The sequence below is a fragment of the Hyposmocoma kahamanoa genome, unplaced genomic scaffold (genome assembly GCF_003589595.1).
Source record: "Hyposmocoma kahamanoa isolate Upper Pololo Valley unplaced genomic scaffold, ASM358959v1 202, whole genome shotgun sequence".
Classification (NCBI taxonomy): domain Eukaryota; kingdom Metazoa; phylum Arthropoda; class Insecta; order Lepidoptera; family Cosmopterigidae; genus Hyposmocoma; species Hyposmocoma kahamanoa.
This window is the reverse complement of record NW_020653726.1, coordinates 15,077,116-15,104,317: the sequence shown is the minus strand read 5'-3', so window position 1 is coordinate 15,104,317 and position 27,202 is coordinate 15,077,116. Positions and strand designations below refer to the sequence as shown.

The window sequence follows — 27,202 nt, the reverse complement described above, 5'->3', positions numbered from 1 at the left end:
AGACGCCTTTTCTATTGTTGGCGAATTGTACATTTTTTTCTAAAGTTTGTTGTTATCCTGACTACGATCATTAAGTGAATTTTTCACGAAATTAGAGAGATTTGTGATTGTCATGGGAAAGAACATGCAATAATACGTGAGTCGTTTATAATTTAATACATTCGCACGAGGATCGTGCTTTTGCCGATTGATGCGCTGCTGGCGCAGATATTTTTCTCATATTCTAATGCACTTCGACTGGCTTATAAATGAATGTAACAAATAATGATACCGACATCAATAAATGTTAACGAATATAAACTGCCCGGCGACGTTGCGCGTGTATGCCAGCGATCATTTGTATGTGTGAGTAATGCTTGTTTATCCTGTGAAGTATCGATACTGCGTGTCGCTAAGGTTTAATATTTTCATATGTTGTAAAGTAATGACGTCACTATGAAGATTTTGTATGTCCTAATAGTTCTCTTACGTTTTTAGATTAAATAACAAATAAATAAACAACGTAATAGTACGTTGTTCTATATCACTTATAGTCTGTCTTTTTTGGAGACGGAGTAAAATGAAATTTGTAGGGCTACCAGTTTTCATAAAATTTTAAATAGTTATGTAGTTGTTGTCGATAGTTTTATCGATAGATTGTGAAAGAAGATAAAATTTTGTCAAAAATGACTGAAATGTGAAACTTACGACGTTCTAATGGTTACTAATTGCGTTAACGCCTTATTGTTTATTCTTCTTTTGATAGTTGACCTGCTAGTATCGAGATAAATTTTTATTCATATACATTTTAACAAGAATAGCCGGATTTGATTATCTGTATTGAATTGAATTGAAAAACTTTAAAATATGTCTCCTCTTCGTATTTTTCATAAACATAGTTCAATCTAAATACAGTATGAACTTATAAAATTGACAATTTTAATGAGGTTATGTTCAGTAATTGGATGAATAAAATGGGTCGAGGATAATTCAAATGAAACAAGTTCGGCTATTTATTCCATAAGCGTGACTAATATTCAGTCGATTGTTGATAGAACATTTATCGACTGCAATCACTAGCTGCTCGCAAGCGGGTAACATTTTTGGGCAATGCACTGTCATTTTACTCCGTCTTAAAAAAAAAACAGACTATAGAAATGTTTAAGGCGGCATAGTATGCAGCTCGCGTAAATGTTACCTAAGTAATTAAATAGATTCAAATTACGAAATATACAAAAGGACATAATTATAATTTGAAGGGATTTCAGATACAATAATTATCCATTTTACACTTTTTACTCGATAGAACGTAAGGTAGATCAGGAAAATATCAAAATCCATTTATGCGATAACTCACCTATAATGACAGTAAAGAGCTTCATTACACTCAAGATTTGGTCTGTCCTGTCCATAAATAGCGCCAATGAAGCCTTCCAGTCCATAGCGCAAGTACGAGACGTATGACCCCCAGTACAGGTACGTGGGCAGGTCGCGGAGGGTCACACCAAACCCAGCGAACATCATCATTGGCACTGAGATGGTCGGGCCAAGAAACGTGCCGTTCTAGGTATAACATGATAACAAGTTTTATTAATAGGGATTTCTTTAAAGTTGTAGCTCATGATACTTTAGACAAAATAAACGTTAATGAAGAATATGATTTAATATGTCAGAGAAAATGACTGAGGGCCTACCTTTGTGTACTGTTAATAAATAAGCTACTTGTATGTTTTAATTGGAAAAGTAATTTGTTATCAGTAATTTTGATACGAAATAAGGTTGTCTATCAGTAGTCCGAAATTACATTTTCCAGAAACGTTTGCTCGAAATTTCATAACCTCGAAAGTAATAATGAGAGGAAAATGTTTTTTCTTTTAAACCTAACTTAACCTAACCTAACCGAACCTAATCGTGTCTTTGCGATAAACATTCAACATATCCTGAAAGAATAACTGTTTCGTTATAATTCGGTTTTCGGTGTAATGAAAATTCGGACAAAAAACTGTTCGAGTTTGTGATAGGTTACCGCGAAATAAGGGTCACTTTGAAATAAGCAAAAAAATTACTTAAGGTCTGAAGATGCACGCGTCCTTGCTACCCATTCCTTTCATTTTTAATAAAATTTAACGGGTGTATACGGGACGTGGAATTGGATTTTCTGAATTAGGATAGAAATATTCGTAGATTTTGCAATTCCCAATGATCCCAAGCTTCTAACATGCCCAAAGTTGCTACTTCAAGTAACATGATACTCACAACAACGTTAAAGGCAGCGCCAATCATCAGGCCGACGCTTTGCGCGACGAGCACGGTGTACAACGAGATGGCGAAGAACATTAAGAACCTGGTGATATCCAGCGGCTGTCCGGACATCACGTAGATTATCACGCTGAAGATGAAGCATGAAACTATCTGGAAATAGATTTCGTGATTAATAATAATGTTATAGGTATAAGAGAAAGTGAATATGTTACACTTCTTATTATTGATAGAGGTAAAAGAGTACGATTTTGCCGTGAAAAGGACCACGTCACTCTTAATTATGGTTTAACTATACGCCATAAAGGGACAAGGGCTGGGAATAGCAATGATGTTTAATTTTTTGAACATGATCTTGTAGTAGTAGAGCTCTTGTGAAAGAGTTCGTCCATGGAAAGTCTGTAACCGAACCAATTTCAACCGATAAAGACTGAAAATCCAGTGAAGACTGAAAATCAGAAATGCTGAGTCAACCTTTTTGTCCATATCACTCAATTGTTTTTTTTTTATTCGTTTTTTAAGTATTGTGTTTCTTATCATTTATGGAGAATTAAATGCCTTTTCATTTTATATTATTGTAAAGCATCTCTGCACATGAGACGTATAATTCAATGAATTGGGATTTATAGTTCTGAGTAGCACTGCAACTGTGATGGATGGGCGGATCCCTTACCACCAGATGCACGACTTGTGCGTTCCGTCACTTAATATCCCAAAAAAATGGATAAGAAACCAATTACTTTATATTAAACGTTGTGATTGTGATCGTAGAAATATTAAAAATGGATTTCAGTTTTATTTTGATTATCATTCTTACTTAATCTTACTTGGCAGCAGGTGTGGTAAGTCTCGTATTTAGAAAAGAAGACCTTTATCCAGAAATTAACATATTTTTTAATTTTATGATCTGAAAATGTCTAAATATATATATATATTATCAAGTACTTACCGAAACAGGCAAGTCGACTATTGTTATAGATATGTAGTAGGAACCCAACGAATACCATCTGTTGAAGTGCTCTTTAGACAGTACTGACATCTCCGATGGAACTGAAATTGTAAAAACGAATGATTGAAAATTTCAATTTACCAATTTTATTTGGTTATTGATGATGATGATGTTAATTTACAGGTGTGGGACATGGCGGAAGGATTCCCTGATAGGTATATTCTTTAGAAGACTTTAACACAAATAGAAGACTTACAAGTAAGAATGGTAAGCATCATAGGCGACATCATGTGGTGCATGAGAATGGCGAAGAGAAGATTGTAGTTTTCTAATACTCTTGACCCCTCGTTACCCGAGTTGATGAACAAACTACCCAGCATTATGCCCACTACGACGTTCACTATCAGACGTAGATGGGTCATTGTCTGCAAACATGAAATTATTAGCATTTATTTATTCCTAAAAATAACGGGTCTGTTTTTTATTCGAGGCAAGTATTATATAAAAAAAAAGTAACCCATTCTAAGCAAAACTAATCACAAAATTCATAGAGGTAGGTAACTCAATAGCTGAAAGGTGAGAAGCACATTTTCCTTTCTCAAAGTTGGGTATAGTTTGTTAAATATAATGTTATTGACATTTGGGTAATATTGTTTGTTAAAAGTTATTACCGAGTCTCGTTTCGCCTTCAAAAATCCTCTCTTGATCAGTACGCATCTTTGGTTTGACTGTGACGTTTCCTCATCACCTTTGTACGCGTCTTCTTCCTTTAGCAAGCTGAGCGGATACTGCTTCCTCAAAGCTTCCATAGACTGAATGGAGTTGGGGTGTTCGAACCAGTTGAGTGCTCTTCCGTTTTCTGATTTCGTTGTGAGGATTTGGATTTTATCGTCGCCGTATTCTCCACATGCTAATTCGATTACTGAAAAATATTCGTATGTATTGATGAGCTTCCTCTAACTTACTTTGTATATTACGCACGTCGACAGTACACGGAAGTTCGGATCATACATACATATACATACATATGTATGTATGATCATACATATCACACAGTTACTTCCAATTGTTGTCGATACGCTAAGTTCATCTACTACAACATTAGTTATCAACTTAGACGCCTCGGTGGTCGAGTGGTTTGCATACAGGTTTTCATGGTAACGCCCTCTCTGAGGTACGATCCCCGGCTGGTCAGTGTAGAGTTTTTTTACATTGCTTTCTGCATTGCTTCGGGTCTGAGTGTTTGTGGTACCATCGTTGTTTCCGATTTCGATAACACAAGTTCTTTAGCTACTTACTTTGGGATCAGAGCAACGTATCTGATGTTGACTTATATTTATTTATATTAATAAAAATCAAATTTATTAATCCAAAAATTAAATTAATTACAAATGTCAATCCGCAACTTAAGCTCCATCAGGTAGACACAAATATAAATCAGTCACACAAAAATCAATAATGCAATTTGCCAGACTTAGCCATTTTTTCTCAATATAACTTTGAAATGGACCTCTCTGAATCCTACTTGGTTCAAACGCCCCCATAACACTGGCAGCATTACTACGTTGAATGGCCAACGAAATTTGTTACACCAAGTAACATCCAGAGCGGGGGTAACAGCTTCTATCACTGATTTTTATATTTATTTAACTTGAAAGATACGATAAAAAAACTTACCATAATCAGCGGGATTGTGATAGATAGGGCAAGGTACTCCAGCTTGCTCCAAATACGGCACAAGGTTATTTGTGGTGCCCTGGTAAAGACATAGTCCAGCTGCTAGGACGTAGACATGATCGAAGAGAGCAAAGAGAGACGCTGAAGGTTGATGGACAGTGCATACAATTGTACGGCCTTGATGGGCTAGATTTCGGCAAAGTTGGACAACTTGTGTGCAGGAAGAGCTGTCAAGACCTCTGAAAATTGAGAAAAAAAAATGTTATTATAGTTCCAAATCACAAATGTAAATTGCCAGATTTAGTAGGTGGGCTGGCATTAGATGAGGTCATGTATAGTAAGTTAGTAATCAAGGAGACTGGCTGTAGCGTTGATTTATGCCTAAAGTGGTCTTATTTGCGTGTGTGCAGTAATAAACTTCCCTGTTGGCTGTATTGAATTATTGAAAGATTTAACAATTCGATGCATCAAAAAGAACGTGTCGGCGTGAGCAATTCTATTCGTAATGAGATCCTCAGTGCATATTTCAGACGGACACTGTCACCGCGTACTTCAGACGATGGTTGAGCATAACCAGTATAGATCACGTGTCCGTTTGCTATTTGTAACAAATATAACAAATTTTCAATTATTATATTTGTAAATAGAAAACATTCAGCGTAATTGAGGAGCGTTTTCACAAAATGATACATCTTAAAATAGTATTTTTTTCAATAAATGAATTTATTTATTTATTTAGCTTTGGTTGGGTGAATTAAATGAAAATGCAAATTAATTTGGTAGGTATTTTACTAACACATTATTATTTTATAAAAAAAACAATAGTAATAAAAAATCAACTGAAATAATGAGATCACAAAACTACGAGTTTTTTCAACTTTGATACATCAATCATTGATGTCTCGCTTTAATAAAACTCCGATAATATTAATTGAATTTGAATATTAAATTACTGGTTCTTCATCATCGTAGTTTCGTCGAATGTTATCGTCATCGGGACCAGAACCCTGGAGCACATCTGCATAAAAGGCCTGAGCATCAAGGTTATCAGAAATATCGCAAAATTTAAGTAGATTTTCAACGTCTGCTCTCTTTTTTGTTGACACCATGTTGGTTTTAGGTAACTGAACACAATCAAATCGCAGAAATGATTTTACGCCTTTCTTCTTTATTTCTACAGTTACTGGCGCAGCACAATATGTGTTTTGAACACTAACTTCAATATTTTTTAAAGTACGGGATGCAACTGTAGTAATGTGTATTATTCGTGTTTGAGATATTTTAAATGGCAGTTTTGCCTTTATGATTTCTTTGGCCTTCGCTTTCATGTCATAAGTAAACCAATCTTTACCCCATTCGTTGACTTGGCCATGATTATTTAAAATTGCATAATATTCTTTTGGTGACACAATGACTTCACGTCTTCTGTAGTCCTTCTCAACCCTACCAAATACTCTGTCTGGAGGCATAAAGCTGTGGCCTCGAATAGGAAAAATGTAGCTTAGCTTATTAAAAACTTTACTAGTAGCCATGAAATTTGCCAACATGGTTAACATAATGAAATTTTTATTTTGACTGCTACAAGAATCGGAATACAGTTCAAGCTTCAAATTCTTTTTCTTATCCCTAAAACATACTTCTTCTATCTTTTTCAAATAATGTTTAAGTGCCGATGCTATCTCATTAGCTCCTCGGCCACTCTGGTTTTCTAACCAAACATAAAACTGTATATCGTCTGTCGGTTCGAATGATGTATCGTTTTGAAAAAATACGCTCCATGTAGATGTATCACTTTGAAAAATCTCGTGAACTTTGCTGTATTTTTTAAAAGGTTTATAAGTCGTTTTCAGAAAATTCGTTAATACCGTCATGTTCGGCTATGAATACAATACACGAAACGCCAAAAAAAGTAAAATAGAATTTTTGTTTGTTGTATCGCTTTGTGAAAACGCTCCTCAATTATTGTGTTGTGTTGACAGCAGAAACATTAAAAAATAAGTAACTTTATATCATGACAACATTATGGAGATCTCGGCGTCTTCTTCTGATACGACGACTAGCGTGACGTGTGATTTTGAAAAAATATTAAATTTAACATCAAAATATATAGTGGTTTCAAAAGGATATTTTTTTTTCTTTAGAACAAATCACCAACGCCTCATGCTCTCTTAAACGTAGCCGGATATGTCTGAGTGTTGCAACTCCTTTTAACAACAATAAACTACTTAGCATAACAAAGTATCACGTCATTGGAACCTTTGCACCGATAAATACATAGATATAGGAAAAAAGAGGATAAATACCACGATGTACAATGTCAAAAATTACATAAGCTATCGCCTTGTAGCAAAACCGGTAGCGTGCACTCGACGCAATAAAAACCGGTTCGATTCGCAAAGTGAGACGCGCGTATACATACAGGGTGTGCTCGAAAGTGCCATTACGATGAATTTTTTTAAAGATTTTTGTGACTTTACTGTCTTAGATGCAATGGTAGCGTATTGAGCAGTCTATGAACTAAGTAAGCTGTTCTAAGCTCACTGTAGAAGCTAGGAACACTGCAGTATTAACAGTGTCTAAACTGACTGTGCCTAAGTTCTTTAGATTTTAATTGAACTTGAAGTAGTTGTCAACAACACCAGTTTGATTTAGTCCGTTACAGGTAGAATAATTAAACACTCTTTCATCGGCACCCTGAAACTATTATTAACCGACTTCAAAAAAGGAGGAGGTTCTTAATTCGTAATGTTTTATTGTGACAGTAGTGTACATTAAGAAATATGTTTTTTTCGGAATTGAAGACCAGGTCGGCACCGAATCTAGGTTTATCTATCTAGATAAACTTAAAATATCTATTTATCTAGATAAACCTAAAATCAGTTGACAAATTATTAAAGCAGTTTTTGCGTTCTCGCTATTTGATACGTGCTTAGATGTGCTAATCATTTTTTCACAAATAAACTGGTTTGGTAATGCTAATATAACTAATCAACTCTATCAAGGCTAATAATTCCATCTAAGTAACTATTCCATATTCGTAGAGTTAAAAGCTAAAAATCCCAGTCCCTTATTGGAGACAGGCCCAACCCTAGTGCTGTCGTATATTTAGGAATTTCTTCATCTAGTACTTTCCGCGTTACCTCTCATAATCGTCTTAAACTCTTTTTCCTTTTCTGTGCATATCACGTGGATATTATAAAAAACGACGTGGATAGATCAACAACGTAATATACAGCAGTGTTTCTGTGAGTCATGGCCTTCGACCGAAGAAGGAAAAATCGGCAACTTCGACCTCAATAATCCATTATCTTTTCGTTTTAAAATTAGTATAAGCATCTGTAAAAACTTACGTAGTAGGTTCATCCAAAAACATTATAAGAGGATTGTTGATCAGTTCTAGTGCAATAGAGAGTCTTTTCCTCTGTCCTCCTGAGAGTTGTGCGGCTCTTGTGTTCATGTGCTCGTACAGCCCTAGGCTTGTGAGGATGTCTTCTATCTGGAATTTAAATGTTATGTACGCTTTGAGAAACAAGCTTAAAGAAACTAAAATTCTTCCACTAGTGTTACAGTACATTTATGAATATGTCATTTACGTTAAGTGTTAAGGCTATTTAAAACGAGGAATAAAAATAAACTACCTGCTCTTGACAGTCGTCTTTACAAAAATCACAAATTCATGTTAAGGGACAATGTATACGCTTCTATAATAAAATTCCGGTTGACATTCAAAATTTGCCATTCACGAGGTTCAAAATGATAGTGAAACAAAACTTTATACTAAAGGTTATTTATACAACTTCTGCGTTCTTGGATGACAAAAATCCGTGGTAGTAACTCATTTAGCTCTTGCAGGTAGTCTCGATTTATGATGTTTGAAATAAATATTGTAAATGATAAACGTGTACAAATGTTCATTTACAAAGAGCAACTCCTAGAGCTTTTTGCTCATTCTTCTCAAGGGAACCTGACTTACAAAGGAGCAGTAGAGTTTAATTAATATGAAGATTTCAAGTAATTTTCTTACCAATGGAATAGAGATTGTTAGACTTTGACTTTTATTTTATTGTTTAAAGTGTCTAGAATTGAATGGAAGACAAACGTAATAACTATATCGCATATGACATCATAAACATAACAAAACTATGATAAACGTCATAGTTTTGTTGAGGTAATAACTAAACTCAAATTACTTTTTCTGGAATGAATTTCATGTGATTCATGGGTAAACATATGGCACGGCATTGACATAGTTTTTGTTACTTTGTTTTATAAATTTTATACTCCGGTTTATGAAAGTGCGAAAATATTAATTACACACGACTTGTTCGTCCCATCACCTGATATTATAAAAAAAATCCACGTGAACTAGAATTTATTACTTTTTTTATAATATTGAGTGATGGGACAAACAAGTCGTGCGCCTGATGGTAAGCTACACGCCTGTCCAGAACAATTGCAATGTCCTTAGAGCTTTAAATCGCAAAGATCTGGAGACACTGCCACTGCGCCCCTCACCCTGAGACATAAGTTGACAAGTCCCATGTACCTGTAATTTCACCAGCACCCTTACCCTTCAAAACCGGAACACAGCAACGCTGACATTATTGCTTGGCGGCAGAAATAGGTAAGGTGGCAGTACTTCCCTAGACGAACTCTTTCACAAGGAACTCTACTGCTACTTAATTAATGTTGTATGCGATTATGTATGTAGTATCTCATGGTTTGCATTATATATATGAGGGACGCTGCCACTGCGTCTGTCACCCTGAGACATAAGTTGATAAGTCCCATGTGCCTGTAATTGTACCAGTACCCTTCAAAACCGAAATGCGGTAATGCTCACATAAAATGCTGGGCGGCATTAAGGTTAAGGTGTAGTAAATTTGACTATTTTAAATGCAATTTGTTACCCTTCGAAATAAAATACATCGCAAGTTTTTTAAATTGTTTTAGTAAATCTTTAGCGCCAACGTCATAATTTTTATTAAATTATCTGTCCGTGTCACGTCACGTTTCGATGAAATTACGTCACGTTGTATGAAATAACGGAAGATCGATCGGACGGAAGGTCAACGACAAGGCGTCCTTGCATTTTACATTTTTATTAAACAAAAAATGTGACAGTTATCCCTAGAGGCGCTCAACAATTTGCCATTCAAATATTAGGTACTTTTTTTCGGATACTAAGTGACGGAACGAACAAGTTGTGCGCCTGATAGTAAACGACACGCCTGTCCATAACAGTTGCAGTGCCACTCAGAGCTTTATATCGCAAAGATCTGAAGGGTACTGTCACTGAATGTTGACAAGTCTCATGTGCCTGCAATTTCATCAGCACCCTTATCCATCAAAACCGGAAAGTAGTAATGCTCACGTTACTGCAGAAGTAAGTAAGGTGGCAGTACTTCCCTGGACGAACTCTTTCACAAGGAGCTCTACTGCTATTAAAACTATGAAAATGTTTACTCACCGCTTCTCCCTTCTCATATTTGTCAAGAGTGGTGGGTAGTTTGAGGTCAGCAGCTAAAGCCATATTCTCGCTGACAGTGAGAAGACCTTGCAGCCGGTCGTCTTGCTGGATGTAGCATGACATACGTTTGAATCTCTCTGAAATCAACAGTTTGATGGATTCATTAAAAGTTTAAATAATCGTATTCCAAGTTAAACATACTCGAAAATCCCTATGCATATAGGTACACGTAGTGTATATGAAGCCATGTAGGAGATTGAACATTCTGGGCATCAAGTCTGCTAATTTTAAGTCATCTCAGTTAGTATTGGGCATCGAGTACATAACACGGTGACACTTAGCAGCGATGCAAACGCTATGCTAGCTGCATCGATGCAATCGCGCGTTTGTATCGATGCAGTCGCGCATTTGTATCGATGCAATCGCGCGTTTGCATCGATGTAATAAGGTAGACGATTAGCGACAGCATTGCGTTTGCATCGTTGCTAAAAGTTCCCGTGTATAACCGCTAACAAAAGGCGTTTAGTATAGTTTCTAATAGAGTGGACTTGATTGTGTTACTACCGTTCTTAACTACCGTACCGTACCGTTCGTAACTTCACTCTGCAGTGTTACCACGTCCATGTAGCCAGAACAAAATGTTGTTTAAAATGCTGAATGGCATGAAAAGAGTGATATGGTTAAAAAAGACGTAGCTAGAATGAATTTGAGGCTTATACATAGCTTTAGTTACCTCATGTATTGATTTAAGTCGTAGGTTCCCAAAGTTTTTGGCTTAGGCAAGATAAAAAAAAATTCATCGGCCACTACCACGAAGAATAATTGATATAAGAAATAATTGAATGAATTGAATTTTTTATATTAACTTAAGACAATAAATAAATCATAAGGAAAAATTTCGCCGGAAAGGTAAAATATCTAAAGTGCATTCGGAAAATTTTACAGGAGAGAAATTTAAAGTACTTTTTTACAGAGACAAAATCATAATTATAATTTTATTTCTTACATAGCAAAGTTGAAACTTTTTAGTTTTTCATATAACCAAATAAAATTTGAATTCGTCGGGGACAGTGCAAATCCGCGTGTGTAATGTTGGTAAAAAACGCATATCTGCATCAATCAAATTTCGCAGGAGATGGATTTAACGTTATTACTCTGTTATTTCAATGGCCATGACTTTTATTTTTGTGGAGTAACCATTAATTTGTGTTGTCGACGGACTGATAACAATAGATTCCCGTAAATCACGTTAATTTGGTTGCCATAATATTTACGCATAACATTTTATTTAGCGTCAAAATTACCGAAATGGAGACTCAAAATCAAATGCTAGTTACGCGTAATTGTACTATCCCCGACGAATTATGACTTTTTCTTAAAAAAAAACTTTATATCGCTCTTCTGTAATATTTTCCAAATGCACGTTAGACGTTTTATCTTTCCAGTGTCGATACATTCTGTAGTGTAGTTTATATATATAAATCAGGTTTTTTTTAGCTGCAACGCCGTCCAACACCGCCCTCTAAGACTCTTCAGCGCCCACTTTCAGAGATCACTTTGGGAAACTGTGATTTTAATGAATAATATTGATTTTTGACTTACAAATGCCTTGAATGATAACCAGCAGTAAACTCACTCATATTTCGTCCTCTGCCGTTAATAAAGACAGCGCCGCCGATACCGGTGATTCTGTAACCAGACAGAACGTCTAGCAAGGTGGACTTCCCCGCTCCGGAAGGACCCATGATTGCGATGAGCTGTCGTGGACGTAGTCTTCCATTTACCCCGTGCAGGATTTGTTTGTAGCCTGAAATATAAGAAAATAATTTTTGCCAATGCTTGAATATTTTCAACTTACTAAAAAATGGGCATTTCTAGGGCACAACAATAAGAACGGGTACACACGGCGACGCTTAGCAGCGATACAAACGCCTGCAATTGTATCGCCACACTTGCGATTTAGACGCGTGATTGCGTCGATGCAAACGCGCATGTTCAATCATTAAAAACGTGCATCGCGATTGCAACGCGACTGCATCGCTGGTTAAGTCTCGCGTGTGTCTAAAGGCGTCTACCTATATTAGCGACCGCATCGCTGAATCGCTACAGACGCGCTGCTAAAAGTCGCCATGTGTAATCGCTCTAAACATGGATATACTTATGTATTATGGAATATTTATTGAGAAACTTCACAAGTTTCTCACAAGTGGCGCAGATGGCAAGAAGAGGTTTGTTTAAACGTTTTTAAATACAAAAATCTATAAAAAGTTAGTTTAGATTTATTTTTCTTTAGTTTTATGTATAAATTTGTGTAAGCACCTATATGGTTTACCCATTCGGTTTGGTTCAAATATGCGTATTCTTTATTCTATATATTTCAGCCCTTTCAGCCCATTTTATTAATATTTAAGTGTAATATTCGGTACACGTTGTCCATAGCAGTTCTAATTTTTTCTGTATTAATTCATTTGTATATATTTGTCATTTACAACATTTATCAAAAGTTATTTAAGTTTACTTTACATTTGTCATTTACAAAATCTTTTGTAGGTTAGTTAAGCTTAGCATCATCTTTGATAACTTGTAAAATTAGTTTTGTTACTTAGAAAATTATAAAATTAAATTGAATTTGTTTCCTACAACTAAAGGATAACGTAAGAGCGAAACTTCTGGTGGATGACACCTACTAGGAAGTCCCAACCTTGTGTAAAAAAAAACAGAAATAAACTTTTCTCGTTTTTATTTTCAATTCAATTTATAATGACTGTTTGTGTCAAAAAAAAGAAAGCACATGGAGAAATTCGTAAAATTTGACTTGGTCTATATAGCTCAGTTGGAGCGGTGACCCTGGCGTCGCAATAGATGCTGGTTCGAGTCTAGTCAGATCGATGGAATATTTCTTTGTGTTGTTCGATCTTTGTATCAATAATAACGGATACAATTTTTCGAAAGAAAGAAAGAAAGAAAGAAATATTAGGTAGTAAAGAAACACAGCACACATACATTTAACAATTACGAAACATAATTATAACATGTGAGAAAAAAATCGAAATGTGTGTAATGTGAGAAAAAAATCGAAATAAAAAAGGGAAAAAACAACAATTAGATAATACACACAAACAACACACTAACAGGAAGCTATTTGCTGTACTGTAACAATAAATAATCAACCGATACGCCATAACGTGTGCATGCTGTGCTGTTACTAAATCCGTCATCCACGCAGCTTGGTGTCGTCCCACTGCATGTGGGGCGACGCAGATTTTCAGTGGATCCGGCAACAGGGAACACATGACACGGAACACAGTAGACGACACAAACGTGTACAATTTGAGATAGTTATGGATAATAGTATAATTGTAAACAATAGTGCAATTGTAAATAATAAAGCAACTGTAAATAATAGGGTAATTGTAAATAATACCTCAATTCTGACATTGTAATAATTAGCATTCATATATTCTATTAGTACTAGCCAAAGTTAACAATAAAACGCTCACATCTCCGATACATCGGCAGCTATACGCCTTAAGTAATTTTTTAATTTCGATAGCATTTCGAGGCAGCATAGCGAAAGCTCGCTGTTCTGTGTCGAGAACATAGGAGACGAGAGGCATCCTAACGTACACGAATGGGAACTTGAGCTTGTCATAAAGGTACGACGATTCTTCATAATCTTTTATCAACAAGCGATGATAGCCCAGTGGGAGCATGATTGCTTTTTATTTAATTTCTAAGATGTGTACATTTATGAATGCTTTGTAGGTCTAAACCATAGGTTCCCAACCTTTTAGGCCACTTAGGTAAGATAAAAAAAATTCAACGCCCACCACCTCATAAAATAATAGAAAATATGTATTTATTAGATTAACATAACAGAAAAAATCACAAGGTAAAAGTTATATACAATATTATATGGTGTAGATTATATAGATAATTCAGGTTTTTTGTTTTCAAATGCGGTAGAACCCCCTGGACAGCATCAACTCCCTCCAATTGCTGCCGAGGTCCTTACCGATGTCCCTAGGACTCTTCAGCGCCCACTGGGGGCGGTAGGGACCACTTTGGGACACTATGGTATAAACTTAGTAATAATATGTTTCGCTCACGGTAAAGAATACATCTTATTCCTAATCCGCATCAGGCGACAGTGGCCTAAATCCTCTTCTCAGAGGAGACCCGTGCCCGTGCGTGATTTTATTATGCAAACAATGGCATAATAAAATGGGCAATCTTATGATCTTAATAAAGGTCGTGTTAAAGCATTCATTAACTCACTAAATTACTTCTAACTAACAATGTTAACAAAAAATAACATAGATAATATGAGTACGTTTTTCCTCAATGTTTTCCGTTAACTTAACAGATGAACTTTAGACCAAACATTTTCATAACAATCAAACAAACTAATTCCTATACTCATACGTCATTCTCACTATTTTTTTTTATTTTTTTTTTTATTGTGACTCGGCAAAATGACTGCACCGCGCCTGATGGAAAGTGCGAATACAGTCCAGAGATGAGAGTAACGGATGGAAAACACAAATATCTTCACTCCGTCACTATCATTTTGCCGGTCTGGCCAAATGCTTCTTCACACTACGTTTGAAGGACCCGATGTTATAGAGGGGAGGGAATACATGCGCAGGGAGTTGGTTCCACAATGTGATGGTTCGGCATAAAAACGAATTGCCAAACTTTTTAGTGCGGGACGGTATTGAACTGACCGTCCATCTGTGGCAACGCAGTCCGGCACGGGTGGTCCGCTGATGGAAAGGAGAGGAAGGGATAAGGTTGAATAACTCTTCAGAGCACTCACCGTGGTACAGGCGATAGAATACGCTAAGAGACACTATATCTCTGCGAAGCTGTAACGACTCCGCATGCTCAGTTACATGAGGATCGTTGACAACACGGAAGGCGTAGCGCTGCAGTCCATCTAGGGCATCGAGCAAGTACTTGGCAGAGCCGTCCCAAAGGTGCGAACAGTACTCCATGCTGCTTCGGACCTGAGCTTTATACAACAGGTATCGCAGCTCTGGAGTAAAAAATCGGTGCATCTTGTTCAGGATGCCAAGCTTGCGCGACGCGGTACAGATGACGCTCTCGATATAATCTTTGTTGCTCATGTCCTTCCGGATGCTCATCCCCAGCAGGCTGAGCTTGTCCTGCAACGTCAGCGTTGTGCCCTGAAGATGGGGAAGTGGAAGGAATGGGGATTTTTTGGAGCTGAACGCGCATACCTGGGTTTTCTTGGCGTTGAACTCAACCAAGTTTCGGGAGCCCCACGACGATATATGTTCCAAAACATGGTTGAGCTCATCGACAAGTTTTTCCCGGTTTCTCTCAGGGTCCTCCCGGGTGCTTGACGATTGCTTATAATAGCAACCGTGCACTGTGCTATCATCTGCATAGCAATGAATGTTGCCAAAAGGCAACAAGTCATTGATATGCAGAAGGAACAGCGTGGGCGACAGCACGGAGCCCTGTGGCACCCCAGCATTAACTGTCACGAGCCGCGAAGTGCCTCCGTCAACAAGGACACGCAATCTTCGCTCGCGCAGAAAGCCGGAGATCCACTCACAAAGGCGGCCGGGAAGACCATATGCCGGAAGCTTGGAGAGGAGACCACGGTGCCAGACCCGAACAAAGGCCTTAGCAATATCCAGACTTATCGCTAAGGTTTCGCCCTGTTTGTCGATAGCTTCACCCCAGAGATGCATTAGATACGCTAGAACGTCACCCGTTGATCGGTTCGGCCGAAACCCGTACTGTCGATCATTAAGAATGGAGTGACGTTCGAGGTGCCGGATTATCTGGATATTTAGAATCCGCTCCATCACTTTGCAGAGCACTGAAGTGACAGCTATTGGGCGATAGTTTGTCGGATCAGACCGATCTCCTTTCTTGGGGATAGGTTGCACGTTGGCCTCCCTCCAAGCTAGGGGCACGTTACCAGATTGGTATGAGAGGCGGTATAAGCGCGTCAGTACGGTCAAGAGTCTGCAATTCCTTGCGGATTGTCTGATAACTATATCAGGCATTGTGACTCCGCAATGGGGAATTGACGGCGGTTGCGCACCTTGGTCGTGAATGCGCGAGTTAGCCCCAAAAAGGTCGGCCAATAAATTTGCTTTCTCTTCGGGGCCATAGGCCAAAAATCCATTGGGATACCTCAAAGGCGGCAGCGACGAACGACAAAAATTGGACTGCACAGCTTTGACCAGGCTCCAGTAGGCACGGCTACCGGTGGGATGGGCTACCAGCTTCTGGCCAATCCGTGAAACGCGCTGGGCATCCGCTCTTATGTATGCCCTCCTGCAAGACTTGGTTGCTTTGTTATAGGCTGCTTTAAGGGACGCAAGGTTGGGATCCTTTGTTACACGACCCCTGATCCAACCACGATATGCAGCCTGTTTCTCACTAACAGCGTCCATGCATTCGCGATTGAACCAAGGGCGTCCTCTGCGATTGGCGATGACACTGGAAGACGGTATGTAGTAATCCATAGCCGTTCTAATCTCATCGACAACAGCATCGGCAGCTGCTGAGGCATCCTTTCCCGCAAAGCAGTGCTGCAACCAAGGGATGGACGCAAAGTAGTCGCGCATACCATCCCAATAAAATCGCCGACGAGTAGTGCCAAATGCGACGAGTGACTTCCTTCAGCTTAGTTGGAGGCATTTGGGAAACCTTACACCCAACCAAACAGTGATCAGAACTTCCCAGGGGGGCGCTGACTGATACTGTATAGTAGGTAGGGTGACTCGCGAGCAGAAGGTCAAGCAAAGAGGGTGCATGATCCGATATGTCTGGAACCCGGGTGGGCTGGGTTACCAGTTGGGTCAAGTCATGCGTGAGAGCGAAAGCGTGGGCAGTTCTACCTGCATGGTCAGTCTTGAGGGAACTTAACCATGATTCATGGTGAGCATTAAAGTCCCCCAACACGACCATCTCCGCAGATGGGAACTGCGCCTGCGCGTCAAGAGTCGCCTGGCTCAGTTGGTCAAAGAGCCTAGTTGTCTCCGCATCCCCGCTGTGGGATCTATATAAGCACGCGAAGACTCTAGCTGAACAACTAGATTCTACGAGCACCCACATAATAATAAAAGGAGGGGTCCTCCAGGCAGCGCAGACGGCGACAGCCTACCTACCCTACCTGATTTCGGTGACAATTTTTATTATTTTAATATTCTAGTATATTATCGTGAAATATTAAATAATATTTAAGGTTATTGCACTTAAGTATGAAATAATGCTTCATGGTAATATTTTAGAATATTTGAATAATAAACCTTGCCACCGAAATTAGGTAGAGAAAACTAATATGAAAACTACCCAAAAACAACTTTTCAGGCAATTAAATATAATTATATGTACTTTTAAACGTTGTAAATACGTTACGGGTGTTAATACATCGTGTTCTTAAATCTCCTGTACACAGGCCATTCAGAACAAAATAGCAGTGCTTGCTTTGAGGCAAAAAGAAAGAGCGGACGCAGTTAACATGCAGGCGAATTCATCACAAACAGAAAACTCTACGCTTTAAAGACGTATGTGTAGATACTATTATGAGCTATGGCAATGTAGAGCGATATAAGTGAATTAAACCAGCTCATAAAGTGATAAAACGGTGGCATAATGGTATCGTTTGCTGACTGACCCGTTTAGTAGTAGTGGGCTTCCGCGACCCTGATAACCTCACATGCGTCAGAGATTAGCGAAGTTCTTAGGTGCCAAAGTGCCAAGCGACCAGTTTATTATTGTTCATATGATAAGGACTTGCTAAGAATAAATAAAACGTATTATACTGTTGACATTGTGAGGACTAGAAGTCGCCTCAAAAGTCCAATAACACTAAAATTAGAATTTCAAGTCACAGTCTTTAGGCTAGCAACTCATCAAGACGAAATTAGTGAGTCCAAATAAGATAGTTCTTAGGTAAGTAGTTAAGTAGTGTGCGCACTGTCCTGGTTGTAGTATTAGATCAAGGCTACCATACTATTTGTACTGTCATCGGATTTCATAGTATAACAAATTTTAAATCAGTCTGACAAGCTGGAAGTGAAATAAATAATTCATTTTGTGGCTGAGACCTTTAAATTAACTGATGAGCTATTATTATAGTCTTTAAACTGCTAAATATAAGTTCATCAAACATAACTAAGAACTAAATGACATTAGCCTTCAAATAAAAATGCTTTGAGGTCAGTCCATCCACTTAGGATACACAGATTCACAGACAAAGATTTCATTTGTTTAGCTTGTCTATGCACACGGCGTATTTTATAATATAATAATAATATGTGTTTAAGCGCGGACGACACACGTTTCACGAACGCGCGTTTACGGCGCCGTAAACGCGTGTCATCTGCGCGTATACGCACCGTACGCACTGTAGTGAATCGATAAAACGCGCGAAAACATCTCATTGCCACCAAGAAATTTATATACTCCACTGCAGTTTACACTTAGAATTTCATATTTTTGCTTCATTTTGAAAATCTGTCTCTTTTCAAAATGCACGATACAAACGTGCGACTACAGTGCGTCTGCGGCGCGTATACGCGCAGATGATACGTGTGCGTAAACGCGCATCGTCGGCGCGTATAAAATACGCCGTGTGCATAGGCTCTAAAGTTTCATTTGCATAAACCTAAAACTGTATATATTGCAAGAGTTTAACAACCAGAAATGTGGCTGGCCGGCATGATGAACTTTGCATTTAATTTTTGTTATATTAGATTTAGCCTTTTGATAAAAGTTGTTACGTTACGTCTTTCATAATAACCGGTACGTTGTACTAGTCATCTTCTGTGCTACTCATGACAATTTTTTTAAACGACATCGCCTTGAGAGCTGCTAGATATCAGAAAACGTTAACTAAACCAATATTAGTTTAGGTAGTTTGAAGAAATAACTTTAGACTCTATTCTGATCATATGTATAAGTAATAGACGTATCTTTATATCTTGGCGAGTACATAGAAATGTTTGTAGGTTCATTATCTGATATTATAATAATTTTTTTACTGCTTTTTTTTCTTTCCTTCGTTAATGTAATTTATGCAAATATAAGTATTTATTGTATTTTTTATTTATGTAAGTGTAATATAGGTATTAGATTCTTAGATGATGAGCATTTGTTGCGCCTTCTGTTTACTAATATTTTTAAGTTCATACTATAACCCCGTGGTGGGAAAAATTTAAAAATAATAATTTGAGGAAAAGATAAATTTTATTTTTAATTTTAATACTCAAGAGTTGTTAACTACAATGACATAATTAAATTTAAGTTATGATAAGACAATTTGTTATTGTTTTTACTTAATTGTTAAGTTATACTTTTGTAAGAGATAACGTAAACTTCCTATTTAGGTATCGTTTATATACTAGCTGTACTCGGCACGTATTTCAATGCTACTAAAAGAAAAAACATCTGTTTATTTAGCTATGTCGCAGTGCATTTGCAAAAGAGCCGCCTTTTGAATTGTAGACACTTTTGTTGAAACAACTAGACCCACCTGATACTTAGTTCATACTGAAAGTCTGTATTCTGATAAGGAAGTCCAGATATTATGTTTATTTTTTTTACATTTAATGTTTTTCAAAGTACCTATTCACACACTTTTTCATTCGTTGGAACCATTGTGATAAGCAGTGGTACCAGTCTTCCGTAGAGACCTCTTTAAATTCCAGGCTTGTAAATCGTAAACCTCTAAGCTTCCTCTAAGTTTATCTTTGACTTTTGGAAATAAAAAGAAGCCGCATGGTGTAAGGTATGGGCTTTATGGCGGATGCCAAATGCCAATTGAAATCTCTGACAATTCACTTGTTGACTTAAGGCACATCGAAAATCGTAGAAAGTGATGGACTGAAAATTTGCACAACTCAAATTCATTGTAATAACGACTCACAGTTTTCAAAACGACGGCCACAATGAAAAAAACAAATAACAATCTCTTATAGTAAAAGTAACTTACTCACAGAGAGTTCCTTTTTGGAATTTTGTTTTTTTTAGTTTCTTTCACAAGTGGCCAGTTCCAGGAACTTTCAATATGCCCCACATATTTTAAAATGGTTTTAATTTCTTTAAAAAACTTCTGTGGGCGTAGGCATAGCAACTAATGAATGTTTTATCGTAATTGGATGAATAATAATGGAACGGTAAAAACATACATCATTATCATCAACCCATTTCTACGTCCCACTGCTGGGCACAGATCTCCTCTTAGGCGAGGGTTTAGGCAAAAAAAATATTTGCCATTCCTTTTCACAACATTCTCAGAAATATAACATTACGGTACACAAAAATAGTAGATTGTACAACAAGTGCATAAAACGCGTCTTTTTACCCGAGGCGAGTATATCCACCCAAAATGGGTTTTATAAACAAGTTACACACTCTGCTTTTAATTTCAATTGCGAATCAATTAAACAGCAATATTACAAATAAACGACTATTTCATTAAAATTGAATGTAAAATTACAACAACTAGACATATTTAATGTGATGGTTTTTTTATTTTATGCACTAGAGGATAAAATCCTATTTTATACAGCCTATACCCAGCATAAATACGAACTTTAAGAGCATGAGAAGTGAAATTGTTATAAATAAAAAGGTTTTATTAAACAATACACTACTTACTATAAAGAATACATTTTGTTTTCATGTTAAAGAAAAATAATTTATTGCAATTCAGTACAAATTGTTCTTGATAAAATTAATTGTTTAATGCGCAGAAGACACAACGAGCAAGTAGGTAAATATTTGTTTAAGTTGAATGCTTCGTGTGTGATAGCTGTTATTTGTTTTTAAATGAAGTAACGTAAAAGTTTGGTAGCGCAGTGACCCAAAGTATCCCCGGTTCCGAATCTGCTCCTGCTAATCACGAGTAGAGATGGGCGTTTAAACGAAAAGCACTTAAAAAATTTTGGTGTTTAAAAAAAGCAATTAAGCACGCTTTTTATTTTAAGCGTGAGCGTTGGTCAGTTCCATACTCAACAATTCCATTTTTTACAACATGCCTAAGTTTCAAGTGCCACCATTTATGTTGCCTAAACAAATTAATTCGTCAACGTGAATTTTATAAATAAAAATAAAACTAGTGTTTTACAAATAAACTTACTTAACTTAAAACTTTTAGTGGTCTGCTTTCGCTTTTTGCTATCAACACAATGCTGCAAGCTTTTTTTAACATAAAAGTCTATGCGCTTAAACGTTTTCAAAACGATTTTGTAAGCTTTAAACTAGAAAGCGTCTAAAAAGAACGCTTTTATGAAGGATTTTATTTATTATTAATATATACGTTTTAAATAAATCACGACACAAGTTTATAGTAGTGAATTAAGTTAAAATATGTATGTATTCTTTTCACTAGTAAACGAAGGTTATTCAGAAGATAATCAAATAGTGTGACCCCTTAAATGTTGATAAAATATTGTAAAACAGTTGCGAAGTTATACGACTCAAAATAACAACAACATGTTGTTTTCTGTACGTAAACCTTGTACCGAATAGCTTAGGAGAATTTGATATTACGCAAAAACGTAAAGTAAAAAATAACTCGCTAAAGACGAAAATTTTATTTTTTTGATATCAAGTACCTAACGGAAGGATAAGTCGTGCACCTGGTATTTAGTGACACGCTTACCCACAACTGTTGCAATGCCACTCAGAGCTTTAAATTGCAAAGAGCTGAGTGGTGCTGTCATTGCGTCCGTTACGCCGAGGCATAAATTGGCAAGTCCCACACACCTGTAACTTAAGCAGCACCCTTCAAAACTGGAATGCAATATAACGTACATTACGGTTTAATAGATATGGTATGGTACGGCAGAAATAGGTGTGGTAGCAGTGCTTCCGTTGAAGAACTCTTTCACAAGGAGCTCTACTACTAAATAATACGTCACTCAGAAAGAGAGATTCATATAGTCTTTAACATATTTTTAGTATTATAAAACCCCTTCCTGTCATTAAAAATAACAAGTTCTACAACTTTTCAAAATTACTGGAAAACATTTTCTATTTTTTCTACTCGTCTAGCATCAGCGGTTCACAGACTTGTAACTAAAAATATTTATCTATGTGGTATATAATGTTTCCACACATTTTTTTTAATTTGCACATAATTCATCATGTTTGTACTTACTGTATATAAATTTAAACACAGGTGCGCGGGCGCAATGCTGGTGTCAAAACAAAACAAAGCGTTTCCGCGGCAAAATCCTTTGTCCGGTGTGGGTGTTGTTGTACAACGCAAACAAACTCTGATTCATTTTCAGAAAGTTCATACACAGGCAAATTCTTGGAAAATATAATAAATTAACCAATAAACCAAACAATTACACTAAACTTGGAAACAAAAACCTATTACAGGGTTTGCGGGAAATCTTAAGTTTACAACTGATACTTTTAACAATGGCCAATTGAACTCTATTGGAACGAAGTAATCTACAGAATGCAACACACAACCTATGTATATGTATATTAGTTGCCCGATGTATCATTATTACATAAACATAAGCAATGTTTTCCATTCTAGAGTTATTATATTACTTATTGTGTGCCACTTCTAAGAATTAATTAAAGTTTCATTTGTTTAATTACTCAAGTACAGAGTACAGCGGTACGTTCAAGAGCAAACACGCTTAACAGTTTGGAATATGCACTGTACTCTTTTGCTTAAGAATATTTTATTAAAGTGTTACCTATGTTTTGTGGAAAAATAAATGTATTTTTATTTCAAATGCAATTATTTTTTCGCATCTCATTTGCGTATATTTCTTTTTTTAAAACAAACGTTTCGGTCTCTTTACATGTCACATGCACACTTGCACATGGCAAAGTCATCAATTAGTTATGCCTAATATTATGGAATAGAATATCGTTTATTGCAATCATGGTATAAATCATTGACTTACAAATAAATGGACGACGGGTCTAATACAAAAACCACGAAAAAAATGTCCCAAGTCAACCTATTCGAAATTTAAATTGTAATGTCATCGCAGTATCGCGCTGTCAGTAGAACAAATGAAGACTAAAGCGGAGATAGCGCTCTGTATACGATTTTAGCGCCTTACAAGTGCGGACACTTTTTAGCGCGGACCCGACGTCCATATAGTTGTAAGTCAATGGTATAAATACAGTTATTACAAGTAAAATAATAGTATCAAATAGACCCTGGCCGGCAATCGCAAATTGTAATTTTTTTTAAATATTTTTTATTTTCCTGTAAAGGGCCCGAAATGTCGGTTTGTTTGAAAAAACAAATATACGCGATTAAAAGCTGGAAAAATAGTTTTATATTCTAAGTTCCTGTAGTTTCACCAGCACCGGAACTTTATATTTGTTACTTGAAGCTTGTGTAAATGTACTTTTTTTGCAGTCTTTGGTCATTAAAAAAACCTTTTTGAACAAACTCTACAAAATAAACAAATAAGAATTATGCAATCTTATATAAGGTGAATAAAATCATTGGAATTAAGCAAAAGTCTATGGTCTAAGAGTGCTTACACACGGCGATTTTTAGCAGCGATGCATCGATGCAATCGCCTATTATATCCCAAGTGTAGCGATGCAATCGCGCGCTTGCATCGCTGCGTAAAATCGCACACGCGTGTAAAGTCGCCGTGTGTAACCGCTCTAAAACTATGATGGCGTTATGCAATTTTTATTATCAACAAGTTACAGGATCGTTTGTAAACATATATGTATTATTCATGACATACACGCCTATTATTGACCGTGTTGAGAATGACAATGTGGACCAACAAGCGCCCGTACAAAGGCAATAAATTTAAATGATCTTTGTTCTTAATTTTTTCATTGTACTGTAACCAAAGAGTTTGTGTATCATATACGTCATTGTTTATTTTTTCTTGGCTTTCCGTGACTAGCATTGGAGGTAACGACAAGATAATTAGTTTTTTTTTATCTTGACTCACTCTACTCTTGACTCTTTTCTTTTGTCAGGAAATTTACAATCGGGTTTTGGATTTAGACACTTTATAATTATAACTTGTTTTTATAAAAAAACCGACCTCAAAAGTTCGCAAAAATATTAATTAAAAAAAAAATTCTAAAAAGCTTCAAGCTGCCTTTAAATATCTATCTAGAAGAGTGCTGGCTTGTTTTATTGAAAGAAAATACGTTTTATTGCGCCTTAGAGCACATTGCGCATTGAAAGATTCAAATAAAAATCTCATCTAAGTAATTTCTTTCTTTGAAAGTCTCATTCATCTTTCTATAAATAAAACATTTCGACATCTTAAAAGTCTCTCTGTTTTAAGGTAACTACACGATTGATTATTGTGTTTAATGTCTGCGCTATTTTATTACTTAATTTTGTTTGGCATCTTCTATTGTTGTGTTGTTTATGTACAGTCACACGATAAACTTTGGACTTTGGATCGTCGTTATCGTAAACGGAATAGAGTGGAATTTAATTCTTAAGTGTATTTTACGTGACCTTGACCATGTACCTGTAGACGTTGCCCGATGCCCTCGCTCTACTACAATTGCCTTAACACGTTGTCCTTTATTAATGTTTGTTTGTATTCGTTCACGTGATGCAAAACTGAACTATAAATGATTTCATAGATCCTTGTTATATCGCTGAAACTCATTGCAAACTATCAATAGCGGATGTGTGATGGCCCAGTTTCGTATCAGCTGACGATGACGTCATCGTGCAATGACCGTCTTATCGTTCACACGTTTCAGTTGTTGTTTTAGTTTACGCGAAATGTACTTTCTTTTTATACAGAAGCACACTTGGCCACATTCCCATCTTTTTTTATTGAAAAATAAGTGCGCATTTGATCTTCATTTGTCCTGGTGAAATTACAGGCACATGGGACTTATCAACTTATGTCTCAGGGTGACGGACGTAGTAGCAGTGCACCTCAGATCTTTGCGATTTAAAGCTCTGAGTGGCACTGCAATTGTTATGGACAGGCGTGTAGCTTACCATCAGGCGCACGCTTGTTTGTCCCGTCACTTGATATTATTATAAAAAAAAGTTAAAATGAACATGCATGCTTAAATAATGCCTATACACTTCAGTTAACAAGCACTTCGTTCAAGTAACAAGCCCGCAGGCTGCGAATTCCGCTGAACGGCCGTTCGTCATATAAATGTGGAAGCGAAACGCTTCGGAAATGGAACCCCAGCCCTACATCTAATCGCACGATGGAATGGGGAAGTCGGAATGAAATCATGCAATTTCATCTCACAATCTCCGTGATATATCCTGTAGAATACTGATAAGAAGGCATATTTATTGCCATGTTCAAGGTTCTGCAGCTTTGCCTCTATTAAAGAGTCACCTATAAGCCTCTTCGCACACTTATTTAATGAATCCAGCGTCCACCTCGTCCTCCGATGATGGAAAGGGGACGGAATTAAATCGTGCAATTCCCTTGCACACTCTCGGTGGTATATCATGTAGAATAGACCTGGTTTTTAGACATTTTTAGACGTTGGTATGTTTTTGTCTAAAAAGTGCCTATTCGCTGAACCCTCTCCATGAAACCTCCCTTTCTCTGGGAAACACAGATTCCATTCCTTTACCGTACTCATTAGGCTCGCTTCCATTGCGTTCTGCGGCTATGTAATTTGGGCCAAAACGTGCGAATGGGTGCTAACTATATCGATATCATACGTATGAAATATCATTATTGTTAATCTTTATTGCATTAGGATTATGTAGTACGTTTGTTATATAATACAATATTATAATACAATACATATGTTATATAAATACAATACAATGTATAATCAATAGCTAGATAAGTATTTCGAATGTAAACATACTCACCTAATCATGTAAACACTCACTAAGGAAATGCTAAGGTCCATTTCACAATAGTTAACTAATGATGTATTACTTAACTAATTATGTTTAACTATCTCATCGTTTTTCTACTATATAATCTTAAACCATAAGAACTGTAATTGATTACTATTTCCTAACTCATAGACATCACATCTCTGTAAAATACTTATAATTTAATAAATATATTTTTTTTAAAAGTTCTCTCGCTGCTCATTTGGTAACACGTTGCAACTTTGTTTTAAACACAACACTCAACAACGTGACTGTTGTTAGTCACTTGAAACTACTCAGGCGTTGTTTATTGATAAGGTTTTTTGATTAGATGCGTCATTATTGACTTTGAAATTTATTTACAAGTCTTGAGCGTTTCACTTAAGATTTAAATTCAACTCTAAGAGCGGTTACACACGGCGACTTTTAGCAGCGATAGAAACGCGCGTTTCGCAAACGATAGCGATAGCGATATAGGCGGTTGGAAGCATATAAAAGTCTCGCTGCTTAAGCGCGGGAATACACATACGATAGGCGTCCGATTCTATCGCCAGACTTTTTCTGAACTAACTGCAGTGTTGCCAATTTGTGGGGAATTCCCCAAATGCAGGGAATTTCAACTCAACAGCTCGTTTGTGGATTTTGTGGGGAGTACGCTATGTGGGGAAAATGCCCTCGCATTCTAGCATTTTATCATATTTTTGTTAGTTTGATGATCACTGATAAAACACTATTTATTTGTTTGTTTATGAACGATATTGATATTTTTTTTACATAGCTTACACAGCAACATTTATATAGAATTAGCAAACCGCTTGCATGTACTTATAAAATTTACAACATGCCACTTGTCTAGCTCAAATATTAAGGCTTAAACTTAATTCAACTTGTTTAGTTTATTTCTAATTATAGCGTAACGTATATGTATAGATGGGCACATTTTGACTTTCTTAATTATTTGATATATATTTTTAAGCGTAACAATAATAATATAATAAATACTAAGAATGAATAAATATTATTACATGTTAAT

The 27,202-nt window shown here is 36.6% G+C and overlaps 1 protein-coding gene across 1 annotated transcript in view; it reads right to left on the bottom strand.

Moving 5' to 3' along the window:
• The window catches only part of LOC113226888 (ATP-binding cassette sub-family G member 4), a 69,386-nt gene that overhangs the window by 2,232 nt on the left and 39,952 nt on the right, over positions 1-27,202 (bottom strand). Inside the window, exons 2-10 of the mRNA XM_026459684.1 lie at positions 11,971-12,141; positions 10,335-10,471; positions 8,215-8,360; positions 4,865-5,103; positions 3,859-4,109; positions 3,444-3,612; positions 3,188-3,288; positions 2,236-2,391; positions 1,337-1,542 (exon numbers count right to left, since the gene is read on the bottom strand). Coding sequence (XP_026315469.1) covers positions 1,337-1,542; positions 2,236-2,391; positions 3,188-3,288; positions 3,444-3,612; positions 3,859-4,109; positions 4,865-5,103; positions 8,215-8,360; positions 10,335-10,471; positions 11,971-12,141 — 1,576 coding nt within the window. The remainder of the gene's footprint in view (positions 1-1,336; positions 1,543-2,235; positions 2,392-3,187; positions 3,289-3,443; positions 3,613-3,858; positions 4,110-4,864; positions 5,104-8,214; positions 8,361-10,334; positions 10,472-11,970; positions 12,142-27,202) is intronic.